Below are 13,745 nucleotides of genomic sequence, written 5' to 3' on the forward strand. Positions count from 1 at the left end.
CAACTTATTACTTCAAGTGTTTTCTATTTTACTAAATGGTGTCAATGACCACAGTTGTGACTTATTTGAGAATGCTTGGAGTCATGTATGACCACACTCTCTTCCCTATCCCTACAGCTGGCAAGAATTTCTGACTCCACACCCTGGCCTTCTTTACACCCATCCAGTGCTCACTTGCCATCACTATCTTTTACCTGAACTGCCAAAAAAACTTCTCTTAAAGACTGACCAGAACATTTCTTTCTCAGTGTATTCTACATCCACTGAGGCCAGTGACATTTTAGAAGAGTAGTAGTACTGACGTGGTTAATGCCTCCTACTGTTAATTAAAATAATAAGAGAAAATATTGGGTTGACATATCAAAACAACGAATTCCATGACACCTACTGTTGATAAGGATGTAATGCATGTGTTTACATATTCTTGGAGGACAGGTATATTGTATTTGTTTATATTAAATATATGTATAGCTTAACAATCACATTCCTAAGAACCTACCTCATAGAAGTAAAGGCCTAGCATACACAGTTGTTTGTCAAACCTCATTCTTTGTAGCCAAAGCTGGAAGCAAACTGACTATCAAAAGTGCAAAGTTTAACAGTGATGGTTACACCCATTATCATAATGCCACAGAAGACAGCTAATCACTCCAATTATTAAGAGGGCAGAAGAGGTTCAGAGCTGTGTGTGTTACTGTTACTATGAAATAAACTGTAATGGTTCATCTTAGAAGTAAAGCAAACTTCTAAGCGTCTGTGAGGATGTCTCAGAGATGATTAGGTCAGGAGCTGTCTGACTTAATCAATAATTTAGACCATTAGTGGATTTAAAATTTGTACAGATTATGGAGAAGCAGAATTATACAAAGTTGGGTTTCACTAGATGAAGTGAAGTCACTAGGAGTATGACACTAAAGGGTGTATCTTGGCTCTGGATCTTTCCTGTTACTTTCTCCTCTGCTTTCTGGCTGCCATGAAGTGAGCATCTGTTCCCCCACACCCTTTCCACTATGATTCTCTGCCTCACCTCCAGAAACATGGGGTCAAATGACCATGTGCTGAAACCTCCGAAAGTGTGAGCTAAAATAAGTCCTCTCCCTCCTCTGCTAGTTTTCTTGGTCCCTGTTCAGTGATGTAAAGTTCATTAACACACACACACACACACACACAGATGAGAAAGAGATGAGAGAGCAAGAGAGCTGTTGTGTATTCATAAATAAGAAGCCATGAATTCGAATATAAATATGTGAGCCTGAAAAAAATACAGAAAAAATGCATACAGAACTGTAACATGGTTTGCCTTAAGGACAGAGTGGGCCAACAGGCAAGAAAGGTGGGGAGGTTGAGCTATAAGTTCTACAAATGCCCTAGGCATGAATGGGTTCTTTTGAATGCTTTTTATGAATATTTATGTGCATGTACAAATAAGAAAATAGGAGGAAAACAGATTTAAAGTTTATTTAATAGGGGGAGAAAGCTAACTGTACAAAGTTTTTACTAGTGTATTTTATTTCAGAAAGAAATCTCTCCTATATATATGGTCATTTATATGAATACAAAGAAGAATAATAGAAAATGGTTAAATCTGATTTTAACAGTGAAGAAGCAGAGTGGGCAGGAGATGAGTAACTGTCTTTATTCACCTATTTTTTTCTGTTGTTTCTATAAGGATATTCTATTTTATAAGCTGAAAACCAACAATAAGGATAATTTTAAAGCTCCCCTCTTTGCTATCCCCCTTCTCTTCCTCTGCCCTTCCTCTTCCATCACCACTAGCATAAAAAGGAAAGCTGAATGTAGCCCTCTGGCTTCACAATCTGTTCCCGCCGCTTTCCGTGCCTACTTGGGTCAGTCGCCTCCTGGGTCTTCCTGTTTTCTTCAAGGAGACTTGATTTTTTTTTTTTATGGGCCTTTTGAACATGTGATTTCTTTTTTTTGAAACATTTCCCTCCCCTGTGACTTGGCCTAATCTCCAAACTCACCTGGCTATTTCCTCAGGTCCTACTACACTTCCTATGTCCCCACAGGGCTGGTGGCCTTCTTCTGTGCCACCAGCATGCCTTGCTTCTCTCTTGGTGTCACAGTGACATGGTTAGTGTCTGCCTTTCTCAGTATTTGGTAGACTTCAAGGGTAACACCACAGTCTGTTTTCATTAATGTCTCTCTGGATTCTAGCATGCTGACACACATGGTGAGCACTGCACAGAGATGGACTTAAGAAGTGAACTGCTTCCATGTACAGCTAACTGGCCCACAGTAGTCTAGAAGGAAGAAGAATCATGGGACAGACTGTCAAATCAATCTGCGTGTAGACTGGGGCTGTACCATATTAGTTGCCTGACCTTGGGAAATGAACGTAATGCCACCTACTTCTTGGAGCTATTGTGAGGGCTGCAGTACCTGGACCACAGCAGTGTTTAATAACGGAAACAATTCCCATTGCAGGGGTCTCTTTAAATTTGAATTAAAAAGTTATACAAACCCATGGATTCACTGAGGTGAGAAGACCCCGTGGATGGCATCGTTCTACCGTCTAGGGCCCACACTGAATAAAAAGGAGAAAGCAAGCTGGACACCAGCCCTCACTCTTTCTCTGCCTTGTGACTGCAAGCACCATGTCAACCCCACGCCACTTTCCCTGCTGTGATCTGCATCCCCTGGAACCGGAAGCCAAAACGAACCTTTGCTATGTTAGGCTGCTTCTGCCAGGCATTTGAGCACAGCCACCAGAGCGGAGCGCCTAGCAGCCCTCCTCTGGCCTCGGTGTCTGCCTGCTCCTTTCACTTGTACGGTCACTGAGATGACACTGGCCCACCCAGACATTCAGGATAACCTCCCCACTTGAACATCTGCAGTTTAATTTACTGATAAGTGCATCTGACCACACAAGGCAATGCAGTCACAGGTTCTGGGGATTATGGTGAGACATCTATAGGGAACCAACAACATTCTGCCTACCATGATGATGTTAAGCTTCATTTGATCAGTCAATTATTTCATTTCTTTGTATTAAAAATACTTACTAGAAGGTTTCTATGCTCTTTACTAACAGATTTGTAAGAGGAGGATGTCATATTTTGGTTTGGGAACAAGCCTATAGGTAAATGTTACTGTGTTTATGTATTATTTGTGATTGCTTAACTATCAAATATATAAAATATGTACACACTGATACTCTTATTTGAAATACTTGGGACTACAAGTATTTTAGATTTTTCTCTCACAGTTTAGACTATTTGCTCATATATGATTCAAATGTAAACATGTTCCATATATGCCTTACATACACAGCCTAGAGGTAATTATATACAGTATTTTTTAGTGTACCTGTATTCTGACTATGGCCAGTCACATACTGTCCTATGTGGAATTTTCTATTGTGGCATCATGGCACTCAAAAGGCTTTAGGTTTGGGGACAAGAGAGATGGCTCAAGGGTTAAATGTTCCTTCTGCTCTTGCAGAGGACCAGAGTCTGGTTCCCAGCACCCATGTTAGGCAGCTTACAACCCTCTGCAACTCCAACTCCAGGGGTCTGATGCCCTCTTCTGGGCTCCACTAACACCTGCGCTCCTGTGCACATACACACAGAAGACACTCACATATACATTTAAAAAGAGCTTCAGGTTTCCAGATTAGAGATGCGCAAACTGTTAAAACTTCTTGTTTGTGAATGAGAAAACTTGTATTCTAATGGTTTCTTTCAGTGTTACAATTTATTGTGCTACAAAAAGGGAGATGCCTTTGAACCCCATCAGGCTTGTATTAATGTTAAAATTTTAAATTACTCTGAGAGAAAAAATGAGATAGTCCTATTTTTGTGTTGATGAAATTGACTTCTCATACCTAAATATAAAACTGGGATTCAGCCCAGTCATACACCTCAATAAGATAATTTGTAATCTTGATTCACTTTAGACACATTGTTATCCAGTCTAGTCAAGTGTTATCTGGAGAAGTTATTTACTATGGTCAATACAGAAACTTATGGTGATATTTTATTTGTACTGAAACGTGATTTTATTTGTATGTTAAAGTTGCCTGGGGGTCAGAACTAATAGCAAGCCATCACAGAAGCTGGGCGGTGGTGATGCATGCCTTTAATCCCAGCTTTTGGGAGGCAGAGCTAGGCGGATCTCTGTGTGTTCAAGGATACAGGCCAGCATGGAGACACACACCTTTAATCTCAATACCAACCATAGAAGACCTGGAGGTCTGTACAGACAGGCAGTGACAAGGTGGTCATGTGGTTGAGTTTACAACCAATGAGAAGGCAGAACAGAAAGTCTTTATAAAGACAGACACAGGAAGCAGGTTTCTTTCGGAGAGGTAGGACCACCGTGAGAGGGAGGGTAAGGTTTTTAGCTCTTAGCTATTGCTCTGACCTCTTGGCTTTTATTTCTGTATTGGCTCTGTATTTCTTATTTGATAAGACGGTTGGTTACATCTACAGAAACTTCTGAACGAGATTGGACTAAGGACTTTGTAGTACAGAGGCAGACTGACCTGAAGACATTCACTCTTTGGACACAGTTACATAGTCACTTACCAGCAAGTTTGGCTACTAGCATTCCCCAAGATATTTATAAGGGTATCATGGAAGGTAAGCATACTTATGGTAAGGGTCTCATGTATTCTGGGTTGTAAGTAACTACGTTCATGAAATGTTTTACTACGGTTTCTGCATTACTATTAGTCAACACATTATTTCAACATAAAAATGAACTAACTATAAGAAAAATTCAGCTATTCTACTGTTTCTACCTCTGAGTGAGCTAGGGTAACAGGTTTGTGCCAGGCCTGGCCAAGAGTTACAAGTGTTCAGTCACCACTTCAATTTACATTGAGAGCTTCCTGTGTGGCGGGCAAGGTCCAAAGTGAGCAAAAGGTGCAGAGATCCCTGCTTCCATGAAGCTCTCACTCTTATGCCCTGCTATTCCCAAACTTGAAGCTTACAGGAAGAACTCTTAAGAGCACTATAAACTCTGTGGTCTTTTTACATACACAGGGCTGAATACTGCAAATGTTCACTATAGTAACAATATGTTTTGTGGTCCTGCATGGAAAGCTAACCTAATTCCACCCAGACTGGTGTGGAAAGGGCTTCATGTGGGCTGGCTCTTTCACTTGGTACATGCGATCCGTGTACCACTGCTCTGTACTTCACCTCATCTGCATGACGAAACCGACTTGGCAGAACTGTGGATTAATGTGTATGAGAATGCCCCCTCACCCCGTGGCGTTTGGGGGTGGCTGTGTATAACCATTTGTGTACACGTCACCTGTGCTTCTGTGTAACCACATAGTTGTGTTGTTTTGGGGGCAGGGGTTTTGACTGCGTGTAGTAGACAAGGGAAAGCAGATGGGGATGCAAAGCGGAGACCGGACAGGAATTAACTTTGGTCACTCACGACTGCAACAGGCTGTCCCGGTAGCGGCGGCGCTGGCAAGGCACGGCCCGGGGCCTGCTGGTGTAGGTGTAAGTGCCGGAGGCCTGGGTCGCCCGAGGATTGCGGTCTGTCATCGCCGACGCCATGTCGGGGGTCGAACCGCCACCCCTTCGGTGGAGGCGGGCTCTGAGGCAGGTGGGGTTTAAGGAGTCGAGGGAGCCGGAGACGTGTAAATAGTGCCAAGGGCAGGGATGCCGCGACGCGCGAGGACGCGGCTCTCGGGGAAGCGGGCGCGACGCGAGGGGGCCTGCGCAGCAAGGAGCCGCTACACCAGCCTTGCTCCGGGGAGCGTGGAGCGAGTCCGCCGGGCACGCACCGGTTGCCGAGCAACGCGAGGTTCCGTCTGGAGGCAGGAGCTCCAGGCAGTTCCGGCCCGCCGCGTTTCCGGGAGGGCCCGTAGGAAAGGGCACTTCCGGCTCTTGGCCCGCCCACCTGCGGGTCCTCGGGCGCGCCTGCGCGCTGGCTGCTTTTTGGCCGGCCGGGCCGCCATGGTGGTGTCGGCGGCGGCCACTGGGGTGGAGGCAGCGCCGTGTGGCTTGGCTGCGGGGCGCCGCCCGGCGGGGCTGCTGTCAGCGCCATTCTCGCAGGCCCACGTGCTCTTGCTCTTTCAGGGGCGCCCTCGGTTGTTTCTTCTCTGGCCACGCCGCCGCAGCGCTTCCCGCTGTCCCGGCCGTGACGCGCTCCTGGCAGTCGGGCTCCCAGCTCTGTTACGCGCTGGGGCAGGGGCGGGCTCCCGTCTCCTGTTTCCCAGCTCCTCCTCCGCTCCCCGGTGTGGATTCGTCCCTGCCTTCTGCTCTCACCGCTTGGTGCCAGCGTGGTAGAGGACCTTCGGGTCCCCCCACAGGGCGACTTGGGCCACAAGGGCTGGGCAGGTTGTTGATGAAACAGGGTTCCCTTAAGCTTTTCATCCTTCGGGCTCCGGGTGCCCACGAGCGGAAGCGTTTTTAGACTTAGTTTTAGAACCAGGGATGTTCAAAATCTTGTTTGTGAAGTGTACTTGGGTTTGCAGTTACACCTTCAATGCAGCTAATCGCTGTCTAGGCGTTAATCGAGCTTCTGCAGGGTACCAGCCCTGCAACACGTGGGCAAGTTGTAGTTTTTGTCCATGCATGCTGTTTTGTTTTTTTTTTCCCCTAACCTACAAGATGGGAGTAATAGAATTGATCCCTTTGAATTTGTAGGGATCAAAAGTGTTAACGAAGCTTCAATACTTAGAACTGTACCTGGTAAATGTAATTTACAGTTTAAAGTAGATGGTCACCGTTGTATAAGTAGTACGGTTAAAAAAAAGGTTATAGTAAACGCTATAGACAGAGACTGCTTAAGACTTTCGATCTAACTAACTTTGAGGAAACTTTTGAGAAAGTGACATTGAAGTAAGTGGATATAATGCTGAGGTTAGCGTCTGGTAAAAGGTACCCTTAGGATGGCTCTGAGGGGTCATAGCTTAGAGGCTAAAAGCAAGCTTGTTGACCTCGGTTGGAGCACCAGGACCCACAGTAGGATCGACCCAATTCCTGAAAGTTGTCTGAGCTCCACACATACACCTTATATACTCACACACTAATCAATTAAAAAGTGGCTGTGATCAAAGGTTCAAAAGTCCGAGCTGTAGAAATCCAGAAGGGTTTGTACAGATGAGTTGTAGAAACACTAAAGAATAGTTGGCATTGTTTCATACAAATGGTGGACCAGCATATCAGAATGTTTTCACCCCTTTGAAGCAGGAAACCAAACAGCAAACAGCTGAAACAATAAGGAATCGTTTCACTTAAGTTCAGAGGTAGAGTGATAACCTGGGGTTTCAGCACTCTGTCTTCCAAGAGGAAGGAGGAACAGACTGGTTGCTTACATAGGAAGACTGGGTACTAAGTGGGTAATCAATAGTGTCATCCCAGGCATAGCTGGGATTTATCAATAATGTGATAGCTACTGGAAGTTCTCTAAGTTTGTATCCTCAGTCTGGTTCTCTTTATAGGACTCCCAGGGCAGTCTCATTTACTATTTTGGTGATAGTAGCATTTACATATTTGTGATAATAAAATCTTTTGTGTAGAGTCTCTCCCAGTTGACAAGCCCAGATCTCTGTGTTCTATGTCTTGGATGAAATGCAATGGTTTGGTTGAAGGTTTGGTTTTGAGTAACTACTATATGCCAAGCACTGGTCATTGGAAACTAGAGATACAGAAGTGAAAAACAACAGCAACAAAAAATGTAACATTCTTGCCTTTGTGGAATCTATATTTTAGGAGATGTATCATAAAAATAAGGCAAGGGAGTAAAATTTGTTTAAGAACTAAGCAGAAAAGAATCGTGGAAGGCTAGGTCTAAGGAGACAGGAACTTTAGGCTGGTTAGAGAAGGCCCTGAAAGTGGGATTCCAGCAAAGATGAAAAGGGGGTGAAGCAGTGAAGCTTAAGGCTAGCAGAACATTCCAGATCAAGGAAGCAGCAAGAACAGGGTTCGAAGACAAGGCTGAGGAGTATGAGTGGGTGGAGTGGAGAGGAAAAGAGAGATGACGTCAGTAACCAGCTTGTGTGTCTCACGAAAGTCAGTGTGAAAGCTTGGACATTTATTCCAGGCTGAAAAGCCCTGCAGAGTTTTGAGTAGAAATATGACAATTTGATTAAAAAGAACCACACCACCCCAGTTTATTCATTGGGAATAGACTGCTGTAAAGCATTGCCAGGGAGACCTGATAAGAGATCCCCACACATCCAGAGATTTACCCACACCCCAAAGATGACTCTTAAGGGGTGTGGGTAAATTGCACAATATTCAGGAAAACTTGCCCAAAATCTTGGCTGACATGATCTTTCTACAGAGCAGTAAATTAATTACTTATTTTGATGTTGAGGATCAAACTCAGGTCCTCAAGTATGCTAGCTAGGCAAGAGCTCTAGCAACTGAAGTACTTTCCCAGCTTAAGCCTTTGATTTTACTGTAGCTGACAGAGGAGGAGAAGATCGCCTTAAAGAAGGATTCAGACATTGTGCGTCTGAATTTTGTTGTTGTGTTTTTCCTAGTTGCTGTTACTCTAAAGCATAGGTCTTTCTGTCCTTCCTCAAGAAAGCCAAGGATGTTTAGCAGGTCCCTGTCTTCGGATGAGCTTGAATTATATGTATTTTTTCCAGTTTTGGGAGATTGTTGGAAGGTCTGTGGAGCTCTCTAGCCTTTGAGTGGCTTTTTTGTTTCTTGTTTGCTGGTGCCTCTCTAGCATAGAATTCACCAGGTAACTCCATTAAAAACCAAGCAAATCGTCAGGCTCTGCTCACTATGCTCTCCACATCTCTGGGCCTCGTCCCTTCAAGTCTTGTCTGTTGCTCTCAACGGCAGTTTTTCTCTACCTGTTTGGAAAGACTCCTGGACCCTTTGTGCCTGACTTATGTGCTCTGCACAGAAACTAAGAAAATGCCAAGGAGGGAAAAGAACAGAAAATTGTGTACTACTTTCTGTATTTCCATCCTACCTGGGACTCTGGTCCTTTGCATCCTGACCACCACCAACTCTCCAGAACCTTTAAAAAACTTGTATGGTTTTTGTGAGGTTGAATTAAAAAAAAATACTCTGTTTTCTTTTGAACCTTTACAGTTATTCCTAAAGAATGATTATTCTGATTGGGAGTCATAGGTAGAGACCACTCAGGTTATGGACCAGAGAGGCTGAAAGAGTGAGTTGTCATTTACAGGAAACTCTGGAGCAGAGCAGGTTTAGGGGTGGTCACTGGAAACTCAGTCGGGTCATCAAGATAGAGGTGGGGATGACTAAACAGATGGTGGGTAGGGGTTGGGCTAGGACAGAGAAAGATGTTTGACACAATGGCATAGAGATGGTATTTAGAGTTGTCAACCTTGGTAAGATTACCAAAGGAGGTAGAGAAAGAACAGGCCCCTGAGCTCTTCCAATACAAGTTAGGAGGCCGAGGAAAAACTAGCAAAGCAGACTGGAAAGGAGTGGCCAAAGAGATGGAAGGATGCAAAGTCTGGTTACCTAGGAGTCGGGAGGAAAGTGAAGGAGAGGGAGAAGGACCACAATTTCTAACATCCACTGGTCAAGCCAAGTGAGGACACCAGCGAGAGGGAAAGAGTCCATCTGTGCAGTTATGGACGAGGAAGCTCAGTTCCAGTGGGTTCAGAAAGGAGTGGGAGGCGAGGAAGCTGTAACTAGGCAGGCTCGCTGCGAAGGAAGAGAGATGGCCCAGGAGACGGAGATGAACTGGACCAAGAGAAGAGTTTCTATTTTTAATGGGAAAATTGGTTTTGTATATGCGTCTAGGGATGACTCAATGGGGATGTGGAGGATGTGGACAGGAAGGGAGGAATTGGTGGAAAGATGGCGGTAAGAGATGGGCCCTTTAGCACAAGCAGGGTGGATAGCTCTTCCATAGCCAGAGGAGAAAGGTAAGCTGTCTAAGTGTGAGTCTGTAACCAAGCCAGCCGCCCCCAACAGCATTCCCCTGTGGTTTCTGCTTCAAGTTCCTGGTTGGTTTCCTGCCCCAACTTCCCTCAGTGATGGACTAACCTATAAGATGACATAAGCCCTGTGCTCCCTAAGTCGCTCTTGGTCATTGTATCTGTCACTGCACCAGCATGACATTAGAGCAACACGTAGTAAAGGATTAGATGTGGGAATGGGGGGTAGATGGATTTAGGATGGTCACTACATTTTTGGCTTGAAGGAACCCTGAGTTAGTCCCAAGCTGAAAGAAAACTACCGTCTTTTATATAGGAGACATTAAAAACAAAATAAAACTGTTTTAGGAAGAAGTGACTTAAAACAGTCTTTAGTTAAGCCATACAGAAAAAGGAACATTAGAGAACTGTATCTGGCAGTGGATAAAAATGTGTTTTATGCAGGGGGAAATTTTTGGGCATTTGTCAGTTTTCTGAAGTTTATAATTCATAACTTGGGCTTTCATCCTAGATAAGCATCTATGTGTGTGATCTAATTTGTATTTGCAAGCGTTTCTTTTTCCTATAGAGAAACTCCAGAATCATGTAAACATTCGGGCCTCAGAACCTCATCCTGGCCTGAAGGAGCCCGGCTTTCGGGTTGTGTTCTGCATGGTAGTGGTTCCTTGAATCTGGTGGCAATACCCAGAACTGTAGACATGCTGCTTTTCAGTTTCCTCCAGACCTGAGAAGCAGAGATGATGTTCCGATCATTTCCTTTTGATCTAACCATTTCAGAAATTCTCTCTAGTAAGAGCCAGAGGGAGCACAGATTCACCAGTCAGAGCAAAACCGTGACTCAGAGTGTATAGAATAGCTCCCTTCTTGGGAAGTTTTCAGTATCAAAACATGTTGTGTTTTTAAATGAAAAGTAAAATTTATATCCAGTGGATGGAAATTTCTTATAAGAAGACATAAAACCCCCTGACACTTTCTATTCTTGAAAATGAGAGTTATTTTTGTCAAAGGATCTGAGACCTGAATGCATTTAAAAAAATTTTATAGGTTATGCTAGTGACTGTAATTCTGTGATTTCATTCACTGGTACTCTCCTTCCCCTATATGCCACCTCGATACAGCCCCAAACTGTGTGCCACAGTTTAAAAAAACACAGGAAGTGTGGGCACGAGGAATGTGAAATTTTAATTTAAGGCCTTGGGTTTCTTTGTTTTAATACCTGATCAAATGTAAGATTCATTGGTGGGATTGTTCTGTGATTTTTAAAAACATTTCAGGCTTGTAAAATAGAACAGGCTTATTACAGAAGGCATATAGAATCAGAATCCAGTGTAGAATTTTGCCCCTTTCTCTTCAGGAGCACGCGCAGTGAGGGCTGTGCTGTGAGGTGTTTCACCAATGATTCCAGTTGTTTTTATCAGAGTATTCGTAGCAAAATGTTATAGGATTTTCATCGTGGTTGGAAACGATACATAGTATGGTATGGCACTTGAATTATATTGTTCCTAAGAATAACTTCATATTATAACTCAGGTGTCTACATCTTTGACAGACAGTTAACATCCACAGGCCTCAGCACACCGAGATGTTGTATACAGCTGAAATCTGTTCCTTCGGGGACTCGTACTGAGGAAGATTGCCCAAGAACTCCTTTAAAGATAGGGATCATTTGTCTGGTCAACAAAAGTTGTAGCAGATCCCAGTAGCAAAAAGAATTGTAAGTTGTAAAATTGTGCATCTTGTCCCAGAGAGACCCCCCTCACGCTTCTGGGTTGCTGTTTCTAAATCCGGCTGTCCTTCCGAAGCTTTGTCACAGGTGTTGATTTGCATTGATGGGATTCCTTCTGTTACTTGGATTTTTAGACAGGTCATTTCTAGAATGGTTTCAGGTCTGGTTTGTGGGGACTGATGTCTGGCTGTTCATACCCACAGAAGAGAGAACACTGTCCAAATGTCTTGTCGCTCTTGGAGATTAGAGATTGTGAGTCAGTGTTTGCCGGACATAGAAAACTGTTGGGAGAAGTCCTGAAATGGCTAAATGAGAAATTCATTATAGTCCATCATTAGATCAACTGCCCCACATGCATGAGGCCTTAGGTTCAGTTCCCAAACCATGTTTTTAAAGGACCTAAATGAGTGGAAAGATACATTGTTTTCATGGAATGGAAGACTCAGCCAATTTAGGGCACCAGCTCTCCCAATTGATATATAAATTCAATGAAACTCCAATCAGAGTTTCTAGACAGTGTACTGAGAATGTAGCTCAGTTGGCAGAGTGCTTCCTAGTGTACACACAGCCCTGGGGTTGATCCCAGCACAGCATAACACTGTGGTGGCACAGGACTGTGATCCCTGAACTTTGGGGATAAAGACAGGAGGACCAGATGTTCAAAATCATCCTTGGCTATATCGTGACTTTCGAACCAGCCTGGGCTACAGGGTGCCTTGTCTCAAACAAAACTAGAGACCCTTCCTAGATATTGACAAACAACTGAAAATGCATAAGGATAAAAGGACTTAGAATAGTCAAGGGAAAGAAAAGGCTGTGACAGTTTCAGGAATTCCTATAAAGTTCCAGTGTTAATACAGTGTAATACAAGCAGGATAGTTACAGAGATCAAAGAAAGAATACAGTCCCTAAGGAGAGCTGTATCTATAAAGTCAATTGTTTACTTTTGGTGTAAGGGCTGCTGGGGATTGAACCCTAGGGCCTTGCTCATGGTAGGCAAATGTTCGTCACTGAATATATCCTCAGCCTTCAGTTTTTGGCAAAGGCACTGAAGCAAGATACAGGGAACACCTTGTTCCTTGTTTCCTTTTTTATTGCTGTGATAAGACACCTTGGCCAAGACAACTTAGAAATACTTAATCTGGGGCTCACAGTTCCGGAGGATTAGAGTCCATGCTGAGCATGGCAGGAAGCACAGCAGCGGGCAGCAGGCAGGCAGCGGGCAGTGGGCAGCAGGCAGCGGGCAGTGGGCAGCAGGCAGTGGGCAGTGGACAGCAGGCAGCGGGCAGTGGACATCAGGCAGGCAGCGGGCAGTGGGCAGCAGGCAGTGGGTGGCAGGCAGCGGGCAGCAGGCATGACGCTGGAGCAGTAGCTGAGAGCTTAAATCTGATCCACTAACGGAATGGTGTGGGCTTTTGAAACCCCAAAGCCCCGCCCCCCCACAGTGACATGATAAATAAATCAACTACATATTGGGACAAAACCTTACGAACCAAAGAATTTGTAGAATACATAAAGTTCCAGAATACCTAAAGTACCTACTGCAGTTTATTACTCATAGATTTAAGTAATAAAAATAGATTTTAAGAAAAATGGGCAAAGGTTTGGATAATTCCTAAATAGACAATAAACACACGAGAGGTGCTCATCATCGTCTAGTCAATGGAAAATTCAAATGAACCACAATGAGATGCTAGTACACCCCCACTACAGTGGCTAGCTAAACTGGCCAACCAAACCAAACTAAGCCAAGCAGGCAGTGCCAATAATTTATTGATAACACTGTGCTCCATGATTTGATTGTGGCAGCATTCTCATAAGTATCTATTGGACATAAATTAACCACACCATGCATTCTGAATAGATGAGGTTTGTCGTATGGTTATACTTCAATAAAGTTGACCAAAAATAATAAGCCAGTGGAAGAATAAAATCATTTACTGTCTTGATAAAGAACCAAGGAGGTACAGGTGCCTAAGCAGTTATTAAAATGCTGTCTTCATAGTCAACAGCTAGGAGTAGACTTATGTCTCACCCCAGGTTGTTTTCCTTCTAATCAGACCATGGTGGTGTGCACAGAAGGGTGAAACAAAGGAGGGCAAGTATTGAGGAGGAGGAGGAAGAGGAGGAGGAAAGTAAATGTCCTGAGAACCGATCTTT

The 13,745-nt window shown here is 44.0% G+C and overlaps 1 protein-coding gene across 1 annotated transcript in view; it reads right to left on the reverse strand.

Moving 5' to 3' along the window:
- The window catches only part of Rsph3 (radial spoke head 3), a 31,791-nt gene extending 25,628 nt beyond the window's left edge, over positions 1 to 6,163 (reverse strand). Inside the window, 2 exon segments of the mRNA XM_028860318.2 lie at positions 5,410 to 5,875; positions 5,878 to 6,163. Coding sequence (XP_028716151.1) covers positions 5,410 to 5,875; positions 5,878 to 5,938 — 527 coding nt within the window. The 5' untranslated portion in view covers positions 5,939 to 6,163.
- Positions 6,164 to 13,745: the final 7,582 nt, after the last annotated feature.

This window comes from Peromyscus leucopus, chromosome 8a (assembly GCF_004664715.2).
Source record: "Peromyscus leucopus breed LL Stock chromosome 8a, UCI_PerLeu_2.1, whole genome shotgun sequence".
Taxonomy (NCBI): Eukaryota; Metazoa; Chordata; class Mammalia; order Rodentia; family Cricetidae; genus Peromyscus; species Peromyscus leucopus.